This window comes from Camelina sativa, chromosome 10 (genome assembly GCF_000633955.1).
Source record: "Camelina sativa cultivar DH55 chromosome 10, Cs, whole genome shotgun sequence".
NCBI classification, from domain to species: domain Eukaryota; kingdom Viridiplantae; phylum Streptophyta; class Magnoliopsida; order Brassicales; family Brassicaceae; genus Camelina; species Camelina sativa.
In genome coordinates, this window is record NC_025694.1 from 9,707,822 (window position 1) to 9,727,429 (window position 19,608).

Sequence of the window (19,608 nt, forward strand, 5' to 3'; positions counted from 1 at the left end):
ACCTTTATGATGAGCAATTTTGGATTCAATATTTGCCCTTGAAGAATTGGAAGCCAATGCCATAGGTACTCCATGACACTTCAAATGTCTAATCAACCGACTGGCACCAGGAAGGGATTTGATCTTGTCCATCCTACAAATCACAAAATTGAATAAAACTTCAAAACCAATTTGAAAGACAAACTATTAAAAGAGAAACAAAAACGTAAACATACTGAGCAGAGAACAAAGGGTAGAATTCAGAATTGAATTCATCAACTCCACAAGGAAGTCCATAATCTTCAACAATGGTAGTAGCAGCCTCTAATGGAGTTTGCCCAACAATTTTCAATGTTTCTCTTCCATCCCACTGTTTACCATATTTACACAAATATTTCCTCAATATGTCCCCCACAACACCATCTACACAAGCCAATATGTTTTTTTTTTTAAACATCAAAATTCAAAGTTACATAAAAAAATAAAATAAAAATTGAAACCAAGTTTATTGGGTTCTTAAGTTACCTGTGTTGATTAAGGTTCCATCGAGGTCAAGAAGAACACAAGAAGATAGCTTTTTGAAGGAATTGCTCATCGACATTAATTCAATTACTGATTATTCACACTCTTTTTACACTCTCTGTAAATTTACAATCCGTACAATCGTCGACTTGAGCTGCGACGAATCTAGCTTCGCGGCAGCTCGTTAACGCCGGCGAACGAACTGAGGACGACGGAGGAATGACGCACACAGCAGAGCAGAGAGAAATGAATAGGAAGGGCTGAGAAGACGTACACGTATATGCAGCTTAGGGATTAAGCATCTCGAATTTACAGATTTCTGATTCCTTAATCGAAATTCCGGTCCTACCGAATCATTCTGATTGATACTCGGTCTGACCGAGTTAGTACCGAATTTTAAATAGAGATTTAACGAGGACACGACGACGTTTCACCAAAATTGTTCTCAAGAGCAAGAAGAGTCGAGTGGAACTGTGGAGCTTCTGTACGACCGGTTAAAGGGGAAATCGAACGATTCAAATACAAGATGGTTGAGCGGTTAGTTCAATGCCTGATTGGAGAACTTTCAATACACACATCCTCTTCTCTTTTTTTAATTAGTCTTAACATGAACAATTCATCATCAAACCCCCAAAGTTTACATTTCCTCCTTTTTTTACATGAAAAAGTTTCCTTCATTGTCCTTTTTTTTTTTACCAACATGATCCTTAGATTCCATTATCAATGAGGAGTTAGCAGATAAATTCAATATTGTGGTCTCTTCTTCTTTCTTCTTCTTCTTCACAAATACACACTAGCTTTTGTCCTGAGAAGGATCTTTTTAGTCTCAAACAGAGTCAACTCCTTCGCCTTGTTGTTGTGCAAGATATCTCTCTCGACGCTCCTTCTGTGTTTTTCATTAAAGGAAAGATTAAAACAATGTCAGATTTTCACAATTATCTAATGGAAGAGACAAGAGGGAGAGTCTCTGAAACAGTAAATGTGACTGACCCATTCATCGATCACAAGCCCTTCTCCAATCATTTTTGGACCTGTTTCCTCTGGTGGTTTCTTTCGTGCCTCCACTGCTGCATCCGCTTCTGCTAACTGACGCTTCAGTTTTTCCAGTGCCTATTTCATTCATCATATAGAGAATTAGGGAGAGCGAACCCGTACATATAACAATCAGTGTTATTATGAATCCACTTCATAAGCATAATGATTTCACTACTCACAGGGTTGGAACGTTCAGGATCCAGGAAAATCACACGCAATATTTGCTCCTTAGACACATCATCCTTTTGCTCATCAAACTGCAGAAAGCAAAAACAAATGCAATTGATATGTCTCAGATACAAAATTCAGTGGAACCTTAGAATTGTAAGAAGCTAACAAACAACATGAGATAGGTCACTAAAAGTATGTGTATGCCTTCAAAGATAACTGGAAACCTCTACGCGGACCAAAAAGCATTCTTAGTATAGTCATTGATATCTTTAGTTTTATCTAGACTCTTACATGTTGTTCATGTTCAAAGAGCAGCTTATAAATAACATCATAAGACTTAGCGTACCAGCTCAGGCACATAGTCCATTGGACCTTTGACCTTCAGGCTCATGATTTTAAACTTAACTCTGCTCCTTTGATCCATTGGCTTCTCATTATTCTCAGGAGGCTCAACAAACTTGAAAACTGTACATTTCAACAAGATAAACCAATGAAATAAGCCACTGCTCGGATAGCCTCATCAAGAAGAATAAAGAACACAGGGGAGAGAAAAGAAAAACAATTACCAGTAGCAATAATAGTTTCTCCAGGAGCAAGAATAGCACCAGGCGGACGCATGAAGCAACTCTTCGGTGCAGTAGTTTGAAACTGAAGAGCAACAAGTAAGCACATATACACAAAACACACAGATAACCAAAACACTTAAATCAAAAACAAACCTTGAAGGCAACATGTGATTTGCTGGTATTTTTAATCTTAATAGCACTCCTTACTTGCTTCCCAGGCTCATCTTCAAAACAAATTAATAATCTAATTCAATACTCCACGGCATTACTTGTAACAAAACATCAGAAATCCAAATCATGCAAAAATCATTTGATACCTAAAACTGATTCATATCTATAAAGACTCCTAATTTTGGAATACTACAAGAAGTACCATTTACAGAATTACTTAATGGACTAATTCAGAAGTTAATCTTCTGATTTTAAAACTCCTATACAAATATGGAAATTTACAAGATTCTGCTCTAAACTCCAAAAAAGTTTCAAATTTTATATCAGATCACTCAAATTCAACTAAAAATTTTAGACTACTGTCAATGGATCACGAGTATTCAGAAACAAACCCTAGACGAAGAAACAAAAAAAAAAGGATGGAACTACGATTCAGAATCAGATGAGATTCTGAAACAAACTCACAAGGAAAATAAAGTTTCTCAGAAGGATCAAGCTTCAATCTCCGTTTAGTAGGAAGAAACGACTTAGCAACAGACGAAACCGAAGGTGAAGGAGTCGGATGCTGATTTTGACCCGATCCATCACCATGAGGTCCGTTGTAACCAAGCTGATGATGATTATGATGATGATGATGATGTTGTTGTTGATGATGATGATGGTTGTGGAGATGAGAAGATGTAGTAGTAGAAGAAGACGAAGCAGCTCCAGATGGGAACGGTGACGTAGCAGCAGCACTTGAAGCTGCTGCGTTGTTGTTTCTACCACCGTGACCGGTTGTTGAAGAGTTACGAAACGGAATCTTGAAGAAACCCCAACCTCCTTTGCCGTCGGAAGTTGGTTTCTCCTCCGTCGTCGTCATAGTCATCTCTTCTCTCTTACGGTTGATGAAGCATGCGAATTGCGACGGAGAAAGGAGTTGACTCCGTGAAGAGAGAGAGAGAGAGAGAGATCGGACGTGAGATGGTGAGAGGAAAAGTGGATTTAATTGGTTGATTTCGCGTCCGTGTTTTTTGTTTATTTGTCTTTTTTTTTTGTTTTATTTTATTTTTGGGGTAATTAAATTAATTTGTTTAGTTAATAATCCAATGGCTTGATTAGCGGATATGGGAAAGTGGGAGGTGAATTTTAAAAAGTCGATAATGACATCACATGCTTCTAAAACGACAGCGTATTGGATTCTTTGTTGTTGTTGTTGTTGTTACAAGTCTTTCTTCTATTTCTTCCCTTTCTTCTATGTACAACTTTTGGATTCTCTCTTTCCAAAGTCTTTTTTTTTTGTATATTGTTTTGTTTAGTGTTGTCTTTCTCTGTGGTTTCTAGATATATTTGAACTTTCTTCTTATATTTCTATGGATTCTTTTGGTGGAAAGTTACAAACGAGAAAAAAAACAAAAGAAAAGAGATTAGTACGCGTAATTAAACAACCCTTGAAACTTCATAATGACGTTGCACAACTCGAACTCAAAGAGTCTTTTTCCAACTTAACCCAAAAGTCGAAGCATAGTCTTCCACAAACGGAGCCAATACATCACTACATCAGTAAGACTTAACAAAAAGCAGTTAACAATAAGAGTTTATGTTTCCGGGTCATACCATATTAGATTAAGACTTAGGATGGTTTACGAATGTTGATGGAGAAGATGATGATATCTTCAATATAATCGATTTCACATTATTTTCAATGGATAATATCAATCATACCATACCAAAAAAAAAAACTGTTGGAGATTGGTTTCAGGTTAGCTATCGGTTTACTCTAATTGCAGTTGGTTTCGTCATGGTTATAGGTGACTTGGCCGTGAAGCTGTTTGGTCAATATGTCAATCCCGTAAGATCAGCAAAGTTAATATAGCTTTCCTTGTATGTATAGATATGATTCGTATGGATCTGCTCTCTCGAGTATATATGTTTTTGTAAATCAAGTCATAAGGGACAGAATAGAAAACTTTGGAATCTCTGTTTCTTCATGGTATCAGAGCTTGAATCATTTTTGTGAAATTAAAGGTTTTTCTTATCGTTTTTTTTTCACGACAATGACGGACGGACAGACTCAGACGAACCTGAATGGGAATTTTCCCACGAACCCGAATGGCACTCCTGCCACGAACCCGAATGGCACTCCTCGCAGTCGTTCTGTACCAGGACGTGGCCGTGGTGGAGCAAGCTCCAATGGAGGTCGAGGACGCGGGTCTGCAGCATATGCTAACCGTGTTTGTGTTCCGAACCTTGACGTAACAGAACACGCCAACCATGTGGTGACTGATCGTGATCGTGAGGGTCTCACTTTAACTGAGGATCAATGGCGTACCATCAAAAGAGTCCTCAATGCTGGCAAGGACGAGCCCACCGAAAAGTTAACCGGTAAGTCCAACGTTCCCTCTTGGATTATGGATACAGGCGCCTCTCATCATTTGACAGGAAAGTTTGATATTCTTACAAATGTAAGAGATATGCCTCCGGTTTTAATTATTTTGGCTGATGGTAGAGAAAGGGTTTCTGTGAAAGAAGGGACAGTTAGACTTAGTTCAGATTTGGTTATGAATTCAGTCTTCTATGTTGAGGAGTTTCAATCTGATTTGCTTTCAATTGGACAATTGATGGATGAAAACCGTTGTGTTTTGCAAATGACTGATCACTTTCTTGTGGTTCAGGACCGCACTTTGAAGACTGTGATTGGGACGGGTATTAGAGCAGGAGGAACTTTTTACTTTCGTAGTATGGAGATCGCAGCATCAGTCACTACGAAAGAGGAGAAGGAGTATGAGCTGTGGCATAAAAGGATGGGTCATCCTTCTGCGAGAGTAGTCGGTTTACTTCCTGCAATTTCTGTTTCTGTTTCTTCTTCAAGTTTAAATCAAGCGTGTGATATATGTCTCCGCGCAAAGCAAACTCGAACTTCATTTCCATTGAGTATGAATAAGACATCTCGTATTTTTGAGTTAATCCACTGTGATTTATGGGGACCTTACCGCACAACTTCTCATTCTGGGGCCAAATATTTTCTGACAATAGTAGATGATTATTCTAGAGGAGTTTGGTTATATTTGTTGGCTGAAAAACGTGAGGCTTCTGGTCATTTAAAAAATTTCTTAGCTTTAACAGAGCGTCAATTTGGGGTGCAAGTTCAAACAATACGCAGTGATAACGGTTCAGAGTTCATGTGTTTAACAAAGTTTTTCCAAGAACACGGTATTCTTCATGAACGTTCGTGTGTTTCTACGCCTGAGCAGAATGGCAGGGTTGAAAGAAAACACAGACACATTCTCAATATTGCGAGGGCTTTACGGTTTCAAGCGCAACTGCCTTTAAAGTTTTGGGGCGAATGTGTTTTAACAGCGGCTTACTTGATTAATCGAACTCCCAGCTCTATTTTGAACAACAAAACTCCGTATGAACGTCTTCATAAGAAGCCTCCTCAGTATGGACATTTAAAAGTTTTTGGGAGCTTGTGTTATGCTCACAATCAAAAACGTCACGGCGACAAATTCGAGTCACGAAGTCGACGGTGTTTGTTCGTTGGTTATCCAAATGGTCAAAAAGGTTGGAGATTGTTTGATTTAGAATCACAAGAATTTTTTGTCTCACGAGATGTGGTCTTCTCCGAATCTGAATTTCCATTTTCTCCAAGCTCGACAATGGAGGTCTCTCACGTTGATGAAGAAGATACACCAAAGTTGTGGGCTTCAATTTCTAGTGGCCCATTACAAGAAGAACATCTTAATGTCCCTCAAGGCCCGTTACAATATTCAGGCCCAAATGAAGAAAGTCAAGGTCCACGTGAATTTGAGACCACGTCTTCATCTTCCAATGACTCTCCTGCGGCTACGACGGAAGCAGAAACCTCGCCGGTGCTCACTCCCTCTGGCTCAGCCTCGCCACCGGAATTAAGACTAGATTCCGATTTGACAGCTTCAACCTCTACAGTTGCAGCTCCAGTTAACCGGCCAAGTTCTCGTCGGAATAAACGTTCGAAAGCGACGGTTGGTGGTCCGATAGCACAACCTCCTCCCCGTCAAAGTAAGCGAAAGAGAGAAGCTCCTGTCCACTTAAAAGATTATGTTGTTAATTCTGCTGCTTGTGAATCACCGAATTCTTTCTCCACCAAGGTACGGTACCCAATTTCGAAACAGGATTCTAAAAAGCGTTTTTCTAAATCTCATGTTGCGTATATGGCTGCGGTTGCAAAAGCCGTTGAACCAAGATCGTATAAAGAGGCTGTTGCTGATGACCGTTGGAATAACGCAATGACAACCGAAATTGATGCTCAAGAGGAAAATGGTACATGGACGATAGAAGATTTACCTCCAGGAAAACGAGCAATCGGCTGTCAATGGGTCTACAAAGTTAAATATCACTCTGATGGATCCGTTGAGAGGTATAAGGCACGACTTGTTGCACTTGGCAACAAACAAAAAGAGGGTGAAGACTATGGTGAAACCTTTGCCCCTGTGGCTAAGATGGGAACGGTGCGAATGTTTCTCGACGTTGCATCAAAACGAAACTGGGAAATCCATCAGATGGATGTCCACAATGCATTTTTACATGGAGATCTTCGCGAAGAAGTCTACATGAAGCTACCCCCTGGCTTTGCTGCTTCTCATCCCAACAAGGTATGTCGTCTACGCAAAGCCTTGTATGGTTTAAAACAGGCTCCACGATGCTGGTTTGAGAAGTTGACAACATCATTGAAGAATTATGGATTTAAACAATCCTTGTCCGACTATTCTTTGTTCACTTTGACCAGGGGAGCTGTTCGGATCAATATACTGATTTATGTTGATGACCTGATAATTTCGGGGAGTTCACCAAAGGCAAACCAAGATTTTAAAGATTATTTGGCATCATGTTTTCACATGAAGGATTTGGGACCTCTAAAATATTTTTTGGGGATAGAGGTTGCAAGGAACTCGGCAGGCATATACATATGTCAGCGCAAATATGCGTTAGATATCATCTCTGAAACTGGTATGATGGGAGCAAAACCAGCGACTTTTCCACTAGAACAAACTCATGAGCTCATGTTGTCTGAATCACCTCTTCTTCCTCAGCCCCAACAGTATCGACGGTTGATTGGGCGTTTGATCTACTTGGCAGTAACACGGCCAGACCTCGCATTCTCTGTTCATATGCTGGCCAGGTTTATGCAACAGCCACGTGAAGATCATTGGGAGGCTGCGCTTCGAATCGTTCGTTATTTAAAGTCTGATCCCGGCCAAGGTATTTTGCTGCGTCGAACAGGTGATTTTCAGATCACTGGGTGGTGTGACTCTGACTATGCGACTTGTCCCATATCTCGAAGGTCTGTTACTGGTTATATAGTTCAGCTTGGTGATTCACCAATTTCATGGAAAACTCGAAAGCAAGAAACCGTGAGCAAGTCCTCTGCAGAAGCGGAGTATCGGGCAATGTCATTTCTTACATCAGAACTTTTATGGCTCAAACAGTTGTTGCTTACTCTGGGAGTTCGACATGATCAGCCAATGGTGGTGTGTTGTGACAGTAAACCGGCCATACACATCGCAACAAATCCCGTATTCCATGAACGCACTAAACATATAGAGATTGACTGCCATTTTGTTCGTGATGAGCTTGTTCGTCGTAATCTTGTTCTTCGTCACGTTGGCACTGAATTTCAGCTTGCGGATATCTTTACAAAACCCCTTGGTCGAGACAGCTTCGCATCGTTTCGGATCAAGTTAGGCATACGAAACTTGTATGCTCCAACTTGAGGGGGAGTGTTGGAGATTGGTTTCAGGTTAGCTATCGGTTTACTCTAATTGCAGTTGGTTTCGTCATGGTTATAGGTGACTTGGCCGTGAAGCTGTTTGGTCAATATGTCAATCCCGTAAGATCAGCAAAGTTAATATAGCTTTCCTTGTATGTATAGATATGATTCGTATGGATCTGCTCTCTCGAGTATATATGTTTTTGTAAATCAAGTCATAAGGGACAGAATAGAAAACTTTGGAATCTCTGTTTCTTCAAAAACCATACCCTTTTTTATAAATGTAATATAATAAATAAGAATAATCAGAATGGGAAATCGGGATCATCCCATTGAAGAACAGCAGACTCAATGTTATGCTCTCTCTTGAGTTTGTCCTTGAGGAACCAATCACATACTTTGCCTGCATTCAACTCTTCTATTGTACATCCTTCTTGCTCCGATATCACTCTTAGTAAGTTCAACGACGATATCTGTCAATAATATTCCAATATTTCAATCTAAAACTCAATGTTTATGCTTTTGTCAGTTAAAAAAATTATATTATGATAATTCTTTATTTAATGTCCAAATATATATATATATATATACTAGACTTACTAGCACATGATAGATTGTTAATTTCAATGTAAATTTAGTGTAATTTATTAATTTGCCTATACCAAGCAAATACAATATTAAAATTTTATCAAATTAAAAAACTTGATAGGTTAAAGTTAAATTTTATATTGTTAGTAATTTCTTAAATTGTAGGAAAAAAAACTCAAAACATACAATTTAAAGAAGTGACCAAGAATATGTAATATTATTTACCGTTAGTCGACAAAGAAACTTCTCGTGCGCACCAAGGCCCGAGATTTCGACAAGACCAGCTTCTGCTAAGCTCAAAAAACTTCTTCTCTCTGCAGGCTTGCTTTGATCACCGGATTCTTCTTCTCCGGCGTCAGCACTTGCTCTTACCAAACACAATCTTCTTCTTCTTCCTTGTGCTCTTGTCATGAATGTAATATTATTTGATCTTGCTTGTCGAGACCCCGATAAAGTCTTGTCTATGTGAGGATTTAAGATGAAGTTTGAGCGATGATAATAAGTGGCAATGTTCATAGTGATACCAAACTCTATTTGCTTTTTCTTTCTTGGTGAGTTAGAAGATGAAGATGAGGATAACACTTATCCGTTATGTTCGTTGTTTGTTTTAGAATGTTTTAGTGGTGAAGAATGAGTTTGTATTTTGGACTATTTGGTTTGGGCTATAGATTGTTCGGGCTTTTCGTCTTTGATTAAGTGGACCATGATCTAAGGTTATTGAATTAAATAATTTAATTTAATTTGAAGAAATTATTCCATTATTATTGCATTTCGTGGATTCTTTTAAATAGATGTGTTATTATTGGATTAGGTACTTTAAATTCTAGTGTTATTCAATTTATTAATTGTGTTTTCAGTTTTACGATACTAGTAGTTTACAAGGTAATTTTAATATAATAAAATTAATAATACAAATAATCAAACCTAAAGGTTTTTTAGCTGTCATGTTGATAGAATTCATTAAAATGTCATAGAAAACTTTACCATACTTTAAAATCAATCACTTACATACATTGATGTCGTTCTTTCAAATTCAATCATTGCTCAATATGGATTTGAATAAGTATATGTATTTCCATCAAATCCAAATCCACGGAAGTACTCGTATATTAAAAATTTATATTAAAGTCAGATATGAATTGTTTGTTCAAAAAAAAAAGTCAGATATATATGAATTATTTTGTTTTTGTTGGCTGTATTTATGTAGTTCGGAGATTTTAGATCAACTAATCCTAAACAAAAAAAATATATGAAAACGCAATTTTCCAGAGAGTTCTCGAGTGTCTTGCTTTGCTGTCTTTCCTCCAAATTTTTATATGATAATTTTTAATATTATCAAGATTTCCCATCAACTCTATTATCGAACAAATCCTAAAAATATTGATGAATTTATAATCAAACTAACACGTAAATTCAAGACGTACGTATATTGAATAATATTTGCATGAAATCTTACGTAAGTGTCTTATAAGTGGCAACATCAACTGCACAACCATTACGATTTCGTATCGAATTATAATCATTTTTATATATGTGGACGAAAGGATCTTTGGTACTTGTCTGCTGACTCTGCTCCTTTCAACTGTTTTGAGTTCAAAGGATTTTGTTTCTACGTAACAAATGAATAATTCACAAAAAAATATAAATGGTTTATGTTTTGTTTCTTAAATTTTAAGTTATCCACTTTCATAAATACTATTCAGTAAATATGGTCTAGGTACGTGGTTCCTGTTGTTGCTAAATTGTTATTACTTTACTACTCGAAGTGATGGACCGATGGTGCGTGTGTTTCGTCGGTGTCCACCGTTTACGACGTAGTACGTGTGCTTCCGCCTGCCGGCTACCATGAGAAACTAACTAAACAACACAAATCTTCATAACAAGCCAGATGGATACAAAACAGTTTATGATGGTTGATGCATGAGACAAGTCATGCATTACTCCCAATAATACAATTACTGAAAACACATATCTACAAGAACCAAAATCACCCCTATTTTGATAACATATTTTAGAAAATTAGCAAAAACAAACATAAGACACACATAATGTATATGCGGAAGATAGACAAGTAAACGGACGAAACATGTTTTAATTAGGAGAGACTAATTAACTTAATTTTAACAATCATATTCAAAGTTTAAAACATTTCGAAGGTAACATTTTCGAGTTCATATTGACTTGAACATTGTAGAATTCTTGAAAGGAACCGTGTTTCTTATCACTGTTAATATGTAATAATCATGAATATCTGTTTTTTTTTGTGGTTATTTACTCCCAACGAACCCCGGCACGTACCGATTGAACCCTTTCTACAATGCTCTACACAAATCTGATATAGATTCTTACATAAAGAATATCTTTTGTTTTTAAAAAAAAAAACACAAAGGGAATATTTAATAACATAAGTTTAAGTTTTAATTGTCATACGTATGTTGTATATTCGGTTGTAATATATATATATATATATATATATATATATATATTTTTCGGCATAGACTAACAATTACCTTTGGATCAATGCAACTGTGTTTTGTAAATTACTGGTAGTCCACATACTGCATTATAGTGTATTATGTATACAATCAGTCTATTAATTAATTCTCCAAAACGTTAATTAATCAAGTAATGAGATTTAGTCAACTGTACTAACACGTGGGCTTCTCATTGTGGCAAATATACATGCGCAAGCATAACCCTAGCTAGATTTTCAATATGTTATAGGCTAATATAGCCTTAACACCTAACTAATCTTCAACCTTATTCTTATTTTTATAATCTAATTAACTGATTTTGTTATTGGTTGAACATCATAATTTTGCACTTTGTAACGACTTCATTTGTCGCTGGACCCGACAGTTTCTCCAACCTCAAACGCGGAGACATAACCCTAATATTACGGATCGTTTAATGTTATTAATCTTCTTTTTAAAAATGGCTAAAATCGATTACAAGATTTTAAGAAATGGTTATATAAGAGTAAGTATATTTTAGTATACGTGATGTTCCAAATAATTTGAGATCCACACTAAGATATAATTTAGTGATGTTTACATTAGATTTAGTACTCCGTGGCTATATGTAATTAAAAAATACCGATTTGAGAGTGATACGGCTATACGATTTAATAAACATTCCTCTCATCAGTGCCAATTAATTATTCACGAATCTACTGTTATTCGCAATTATTTGAAGGTTTAATCAATAATTAATTTGTGATTATGTATTCATAATATACAGTACGGAATATTTTTGTTTTCATTGTGCTTTATTTGTGGGGAATATACGAAACAAAACTTATTGTTAAGTTGTATGTTTATTAACTATGTCATTTCTCGTAGTGTGTATTGGACTGCTATAGTGCTATTCATAGTGGTCGAGGTATAGCCAGGTAGGAGTTTGCATAACTCTGTGAATTATATTTTCGACCCATGAAATTCAATATCAAAAAACAAAAATTTGTATGAGTGAAGTAAGATAATTTAAACAAACAAGTATAATAAATTTATAAATTAATAATTGTTCAATTATCAAACATAAAGATAAAATACTTGTTAAAAATAAACGTAGATAACACGAGTCGAGCAGCTAGTGGTTGATAAAAGCGGCCAATGGTCCTCACGTCATGGCATGCAAACGTATTAATCGTTTGTTAAATGACTATACGAGCTTTCTTATGCATCACGTGAGGTTCTTTTTTAAACTGAGCCGGCTTAAAGTCTATCTCCTTAATTTTGCTTCACTCATCTTTTACCATTCGAGTTTTGGTGTCTCTTCACTCTTTACCAAATGCTTAATTGCTTAAACCAACTGATATATCCCTTAAATTGACTCAACCCGCTTTGATTCTGATTATGAAAGTTTTACAAATTATGAGCTCTTCTTTCAAGTTTTATTTAAATTGATTTTGTTTCATTTAAGTAAAATGAATAATCCGATAAAATATTCGGCTATATCATATTTTTTCATTTCCAAACGACTTTCGTTTAATTTGATCAAGAATAAAATATTTTCCATTCAACAAGTCAGGACTCCGTTCGTAAATACGTTTTAGGTTATAAATTTTCATTTAGAGCTGGTAAAGAAGAAGAAGTGTAGAGTAGAATTTTTATATTATTTATATCCACTCTTTAATATACTTATGGTAATTATTATCAACCCAATTTTGATTTTTGAATGACCACACAAGTATATCTCATTTTAAAAATAAATCCAATAATTGCAATTCATGTTATATAATATAGTGTATATATATATATATAATCTTACACATGAAAAGCTAATATGTACAAAATATTGGTCATCATTTTTGGGAAACAGAAAGCAACAACTATCTATACTATTAATTGGGGAGTACAAAAAGAGAAAAAAATAAAAAAATTATATCATATATCCATATTGCCAAACAGACCCAATTGTCTGCATAATTAAAAAAAAAAATTTATCCCATATATTTAGTACTTTCTAAAACAACTAAGTCAAAAAAAGTAAAAATAATATTTCATATAAATTAAATCTATTAACAAATTTATTGATTTTCCTAAATTCTAGATATCATTAACTATAAAATAATCGTAGTTAATATATTTCCATAATAAAATCATGTATTTATAGATGTGGAGAAATTAATACTAATTAAAACTGAAAAATTAATACATGTGCTTAAAAATCGTGATATTAGAAAATATTCAGCCATAAATTTAGGAAAATCATAATAAATCCAACTTAAGCATAACAAGATAATAATGACTATAAAGGTAAAGTACTATTAGAACAACACACGATACTTCTTTTAAAGAAAAGCAGACCTCGATATAAAATTGAAAGTGCTGGAAAAAGTCAATTTCAAGATTAAAATATTTTTCATACCTCCAAATCATATACTGCAGTATTTGGAGTGAAACTGTAAATGTTTTGGGAATATGAACTGTAAGTTTTTCAAATAAACTTTTATACAAATAGTATTTTTGTAAACTTTTAAAAACAAATGTCTAGCATAATTCTTATTCATCTTTTCTTCTTACATACAGTATATATTTAGCATTTTCTGTTTTTTATTTAGATTCAATATTATCAATGAAGAAGGTGTTCTCAAGTTTTATCTGACAGAACAAGTTACAAGTTTAAACAAAGGTGAGCTTATTCTAACAGTATTAACATAATTTTTGTGGAGTGTAAATTAATATATCAAACTATATTAAGTTAGTGGTATGTCAGCAATTGATATGTTTGTAATCAACATTCTCAAATCCAGGATCTCCAAAGAATCAACAAGTGGTAAGGATCTATTTATATTTCATCTAAGACATTTAAAAACAATACTCTAATTATGTGTATGATAAATCATGTTGGAAAAAGAAAAAATTACATTTTTTCCAACGTATTATGCCAATCATGTATAAATTTTCACTCAATATGACCTAATTCATGTTATTTATTATTTTTTTATACTATTTAACTTGTTTTTTTATTGGCAGATAACTCTGGAGTTCCAAAAAAGTATTGATGAGCAGTTCAAACTAGAACAATGCTGAATCAATCTTCTGGAGAGTAAAAAGTGAGAGAAGCTCTCGACTGTGAATTTACAAAAATATTTCATTAGGGAAAGTGAAGAAATGGAAATATAGTTACTTTACAAAAATGTCAATTCAAAACAAATTATCGTTGTTGAAATCATTTGATGTTGGAGGAATTTGTAGATCAAGAAAGTTGAATAATTGTCTGGTTTTTCTTAGAGAAAGTTTCCTGGATATTTAATATGAAATCGATTTTGATTAGTACTAATTAAGATATAATTTAGTATGTGATATTACATGTCAACTAAATTATATGAATGTTAATACTAATTAAATAATAATAGTGTACTTTTAACATATTATGCTTTGAAATGAATTATATTATGTTACGGAAAATATGGCAATTCCGAAAATATGCCTGAAAGAATAATTATTGAACCAGAACCAGCCGGTTTGTTAGGTTATTTGATTCATGGTTTGTATCATTTTTTACTAATTTTATAATTTTGGTTTGATAGTTCATGGGTTTTAATCAATATTTTAAAAACCGGACCGAAAGGTGAATCGGAAGTCTTTCGGATTAATTAGTTTATTGGTTTGTTTAAATTTTATAAATATAACATCTACTTTTCTATAAATATATGAACAAAACATACATAATGAAGTACTAAACAACTAAAATTAAACTTTTAAATGATTAGCTAAAATAACTAAGAGATTTTTCTATAAATAACAACATTTAATTTTAATTTGGTTTGAGTGTAAAGTGTGATAAAAATAAAATATTTTAATTTGATACTGACTTGTTGGTCCAACCCGCCGGTTCACGGGTTTTTTGCGGGGTTTTCCGGTTTTTTGCGGGTTTTTAGTTGTCCGGTTTTTAGAAGTAAGCCGGACCAAAATATCTACCGGGTTGCGGTTGGTCCGGTTCGGTTCGGGTTTAAAACATTGGTTTAAATCATTTTTAATGATTATATAAATTTGATAATTTACGGGTTTAATATTAATACGGGTAAAAAAATATAAAATTCACTATGATATAGGTCTATGGGAATGTGTTTGACCAATTTGACAATTTGGGTCATATGACGGGAAATTGTTAATTTTTGGTAGTTTTCGGGTGTGAATGGTTGCAGCGGTTGGGGCGGACAAATCCATCTGCGGATCAGACCACTTTTTATTTACCATTCATCATGTGTAGTCCACAGTGGTGCGGTCTACAGAAAACAGAAACAAAACCGCAGCGGACTAACTGCGGACCGTTTTTCTTTACAAATAGAGTTGGACCGCTGCGGTATATTGTCCACACTTAGAACAGGGCGGTATGGTCCGCAGACGGATTTGTCCACCCCGACCGCAGTTACCATTCAGACCCTTTATCTGGTGGAGAGTTTATGGATTTAGTAAATATCTAATTAATTACTAATTCAGTTCACATTTGATCTGAATCTGTTGTCATGCGATCCGAATTTCATGGTGAAACTATAAAAATATTGATGAATATAATTTCGCACGAACATCCGAATCGAATCCAAATTTGATTTAACACTCCTAAACAAACTGTTTGAAATATTTCTATTAGTTTAGAATAATATACACCTAATATCACTTAACTATATTATATCTTAATTTTTTTCTTATAATTATCACCCGTCCAGGTTTGAGTAGCAATTTACGTGAAAAAATTTCAATTTTAAAAAAAAAATATTATGCAAAAATAAACTTGCACGTGAATGCGGGTCTGAACGTAGTGTAATACTATAAGAGTATACAATATATACAAATCAAAATAAACATACGCACAGTCACGAATTAATTGGTGGATAATATTTTTTTGTTGTCTATAAAGTTATCATAATCTCTCCACAATTAATGTTTTCTAAATTTCGGCAAATACCAAACTCCATTATTGCCATTCGAATTAAATGCTCCTTTTTTTTTCTCTATAATGTGCTACGTGCATATACATAAAGAATATTTGACTTTGATAAAATTTTCCTTGGATGCAATCCAAGCGAAATGGTTGGTCTAATATTGTAAAAAAGAAAAAAAAAGTAGTATTTCTTTTTTTTTGTTTGTTATTTTTTTAGTATTGGAGATTCAGAAAAAAAAAAAGTCAGTGAACCGTTTCATTATCTCCATAGTAGAGAAACTTGATCAAATTAATCAAATAGGACAATCCGACAGCAAGACCACTCATGTTTTCCTATTTAGAATTACGGTAATTTAAAGGACGAAACTCCAATTATATTACAGTATGTTTTAAATTTTACTTAATGTAATTTTTATTTATTTACTTTTTCTAGAAAACGGGAAAATTGTCCCAATTACAGAATAACAAAGATTAAAAAGATAGAAGTTGAAATTAAGAGGGAAAACAATGACGTGGCGTCTTCATGTGGGCGACAGCTAATGTGAAACCTTCCCACAAAGCTTGGAGAGCGACGCTCTTTCCTCGATATACACACCCCTTTGATTGTGTCATTTCATTATCACGATATGGACTACGGGTATATGAGTACCTTTTTAGTTAATTAAGATAGAAATACCAATATTTATGTGCTAACAACGGTGAGTCGACTTCAGCGGAAGTTCTACAATTACATTAATGTATAAGTCTTGGTTTATTTTTAAAAATACTCTAATCTCGAGTAAGACCGTAAGGGTACATTGAATCTCACATGTTCAAATCTAGGTATCATTAGGTTTTCATATGATATTTCGTGGATGTTATATATAACCGTTTTAAAGACTATTGATGGTTATTGGTTAGACGAAATATAGTCTTGTTTTATTTTTCTTAGGTTGATTGACTGATATCATATCTTTCACGATATCGTGATGATTCATGACTAAACAAGCAGCAAATTTTCAACGTTACAGCTGCTTTTAAGAGTAATCAAAGTTCCAATTATATATCAAGAAAGCTAATCAAGATACTTTTTTTGTAAAGAAACTGTGTTGATCACTCACTCGTTTAGTCGTTTCCAGCAATTGTTTAGCAAGTCCTTTACAAAAAAAATACAAAACGGTTTAGTAAGTGAAACAATCAATATTGAGGAAAACAAATGATAATTTTCGTTTTGAGAAATTGATGAATATTTCACTTTTTTTCGTTCTTGTAAGACCGACCATGGGTTCCATTCCTGTTGAACATATGACATCTGAAGTTAGCTAATATATATATATATATATATATATAATTAGTATATAACATGTTAGCATAAAAACAAACTCAAACTCAAAAGCCAATTGAGAAAGAAAGAAAAAAAAGATAAAAGCATCGTAAAACGCAATATTTATCCGTTTTTGTTATGTGGGAAAAAAAGAAGGGACACGTATACCAATTGAGAAACAGAGGACGGCACCGAACCATTTTGACTTCCCTCTTTTTCTATCCCTATATATACTTTGTACTTCCCCTTACGGACCCTACGACCTTTTGTTTCTCTCTTCTCTATTTATATTAACTTTCTCAAGCTCTCTGATTAGCTCATAATTACTAAACCATTTGACCAATCTTTTTGATAAAACAATCATCCACAAAATCAATGGGAAGGTCACCTTGTTGCGAGAAGAACGGTCTCAAGAAAGGACCATGGACATCTGAAGAAGACCAGAAGCTTGTTGACTATATCCAGAAACATGGATATGGTAACTGGAGAACCCTCCCCAAAAATGCTGGTTCGTCTCTTTCTTTGCATTTTAATCATGTTTTTAATTATAAGTTCTTCAAAAGTTTTCTTAATCATTTTTGAATCTCCTCATCAGGTTTACAAAGGTGTGGCAAGAGTTGTAGGTTGAGGTGGACTAATTATCTCCGACCAGATATAAAGCGAGGAAGGTTCTCTTTTGAGGAAGAAGAAACCATTATTCAGCTCCATAGCTTCTTAGGAAACAAGTGAGTTTATCTTTTCTTTTTTTTGCCCCTCCGACAACATCTTCTTTGAACTAGTTCAAGATTCTTACGTGTTTGAATCAACTATCTATAGGTGGTCTGCAATTGCGGCACGTTTGCCTGGAAGAACTGATAACGAGATCAAGAACTTTTGGAACACTCATATAAGAAAGAAGCTACTTAGAATGGGGATCGATCCAGTGACTCACAGTCCTCGACTCGATCTCCTCGATATCTCATCCATATTAGCTTCATCTCTATACAATTCATCTTCATCACATCATATGAACATGTCAGGACTCATGATGGATATTCATCGTCGTCATCAGCAGCAACATCCATTGGTTAACCCCGAGATACTCAAGCTCGCAAACTCTCTCTTCTCTCAAAACCAAAATCAAAGTCAGAACCTCGTGGTGGATCATGACCCGAGAACTCAAGGGAACCAAACGGTGTATCATCATGATATTAACCAAGCCGGAGTAAACCAATATCAAACCGACCAATATTTCGAGAACACGATTACTCAAGAACTCCAATCTTCCATGCCGCCATTCCCCAATGAAGCTCATCAGTTTGGCCAAATGGATAATCACTTCAATGGTTTTGGAGAACAAACTCTAGCTTCAACTTCGACTACATCGGTCCAAGATTGCAATAATCTATCGTTCAACGATTATTCAAGTTCTAAGTTTGTCTTAGATCCTTCTTTTTCGGATCAGAGCTTCAATTTCGCTACTTCGGTATTGAACACGCCAACCTCGAGCACGAGCCCGACTACGTTAAACTCGAGTTACATCAACAGTAGCAGTTGCAGCACTGAGGATGAGATGGAAAGCTATTGTAGTAATCTCATGAAGTTTGATATTCCAGATTTCTTGGACGTTAATGATTTTATTATATAATTCCAAGAAAGAAAAATAAAAGTCGAGTGGGATGGAGTTTTCTTTTTATCATTTGTTGTAATTTTAAGACTCTTTTTTTTTCAATTTGTTTACATGTAAAATAGTGTTTCTACTTCCATGTTTGTTACTCATTTCTCTAGAGTTTATAGCTAATTAATACGATTTTTTTTTTAATCATTGAGTTTCCATTATTGATATCCACTTTTTAGTAAAATAATTATATTTGGCCGGCTTTACTTCAACATATGTATAGTCTCCTGTCAATATTAAATTTGACTCAATGGTATGAGATCCTGAAATTGATATGTATAAATTGATATGAGGTGCAGAAATTTCCTGATATAGACATAAAATTATATCTTTAATATTACATCATTGACTTATGTCATGTTTCCCAAAAGGTATTAATGAAAACGTATGAGCCAACCCAATAAAGTCCAAATGATTCACCATAAAACTTTGTAGTATAATATCTTATTTTTCATGATCACAAGATCAGCCACATGCATTTCCAGCAAAGATCCCAAGT

General features: G+C 34.6%; 3 protein-coding genes across 3 annotated transcripts; 1 reads left to right on the plus strand and 2 right to left on the minus strand.

The window, feature by feature from the left end:
* LOC104718185 (vesicle-associated protein 4-2) lies at window positions 1,056-3,453 on the minus strand. Its single transcript, XM_010435875.2, has 7 exons — window positions 2,910-3,453; window positions 2,427-2,497; window positions 2,274-2,355; window positions 2,054-2,172; window positions 1,716-1,793; window positions 1,492-1,611; window positions 1,056-1,387 (listed from the first exon to the last, which is right to left on the minus strand). Exons 1-7 carry the CDS (start codon window positions 3,310-3,312, stop codon window positions 1,328-1,330), a joined length of 933 nt encoding a protein of 310 aa, XP_010434177.1. The 5' UTR covers window positions 3,313-3,453; the 3' UTR covers window positions 1,056-1,327.
* Window positions 8,301-9,371, minus strand: LOC104718186. The gene is made up of 2 exons (XM_010435876.2): window positions 8,986-9,371; window positions 8,301-8,645 (listed from the first exon to the last, which is right to left on the minus strand). Exons 1-2 carry the CDS (start codon window positions 9,274-9,276, stop codon window positions 8,478-8,480), a joined length of 459 nt encoding a protein of 152 aa, XP_010434178.1. The 5' UTR covers window positions 9,277-9,371; the 3' UTR covers window positions 8,301-8,477.
* LOC104718187 (transcription factor MYB39-like) lies at window positions 17,731-19,210 on the plus strand. The gene is made up of 3 exons (XM_010435877.2): window positions 17,731-17,960; window positions 18,048-18,177; window positions 18,269-19,210. The coding sequence occupies exons 1-3, from the start codon at window positions 17,828-17,830 to the stop codon at window positions 19,077-19,079; spliced, it is 1,074 nt and encodes a 357-aa protein (XP_010434179.1). The 5' UTR covers window positions 17,731-17,827; the 3' UTR covers window positions 19,080-19,210.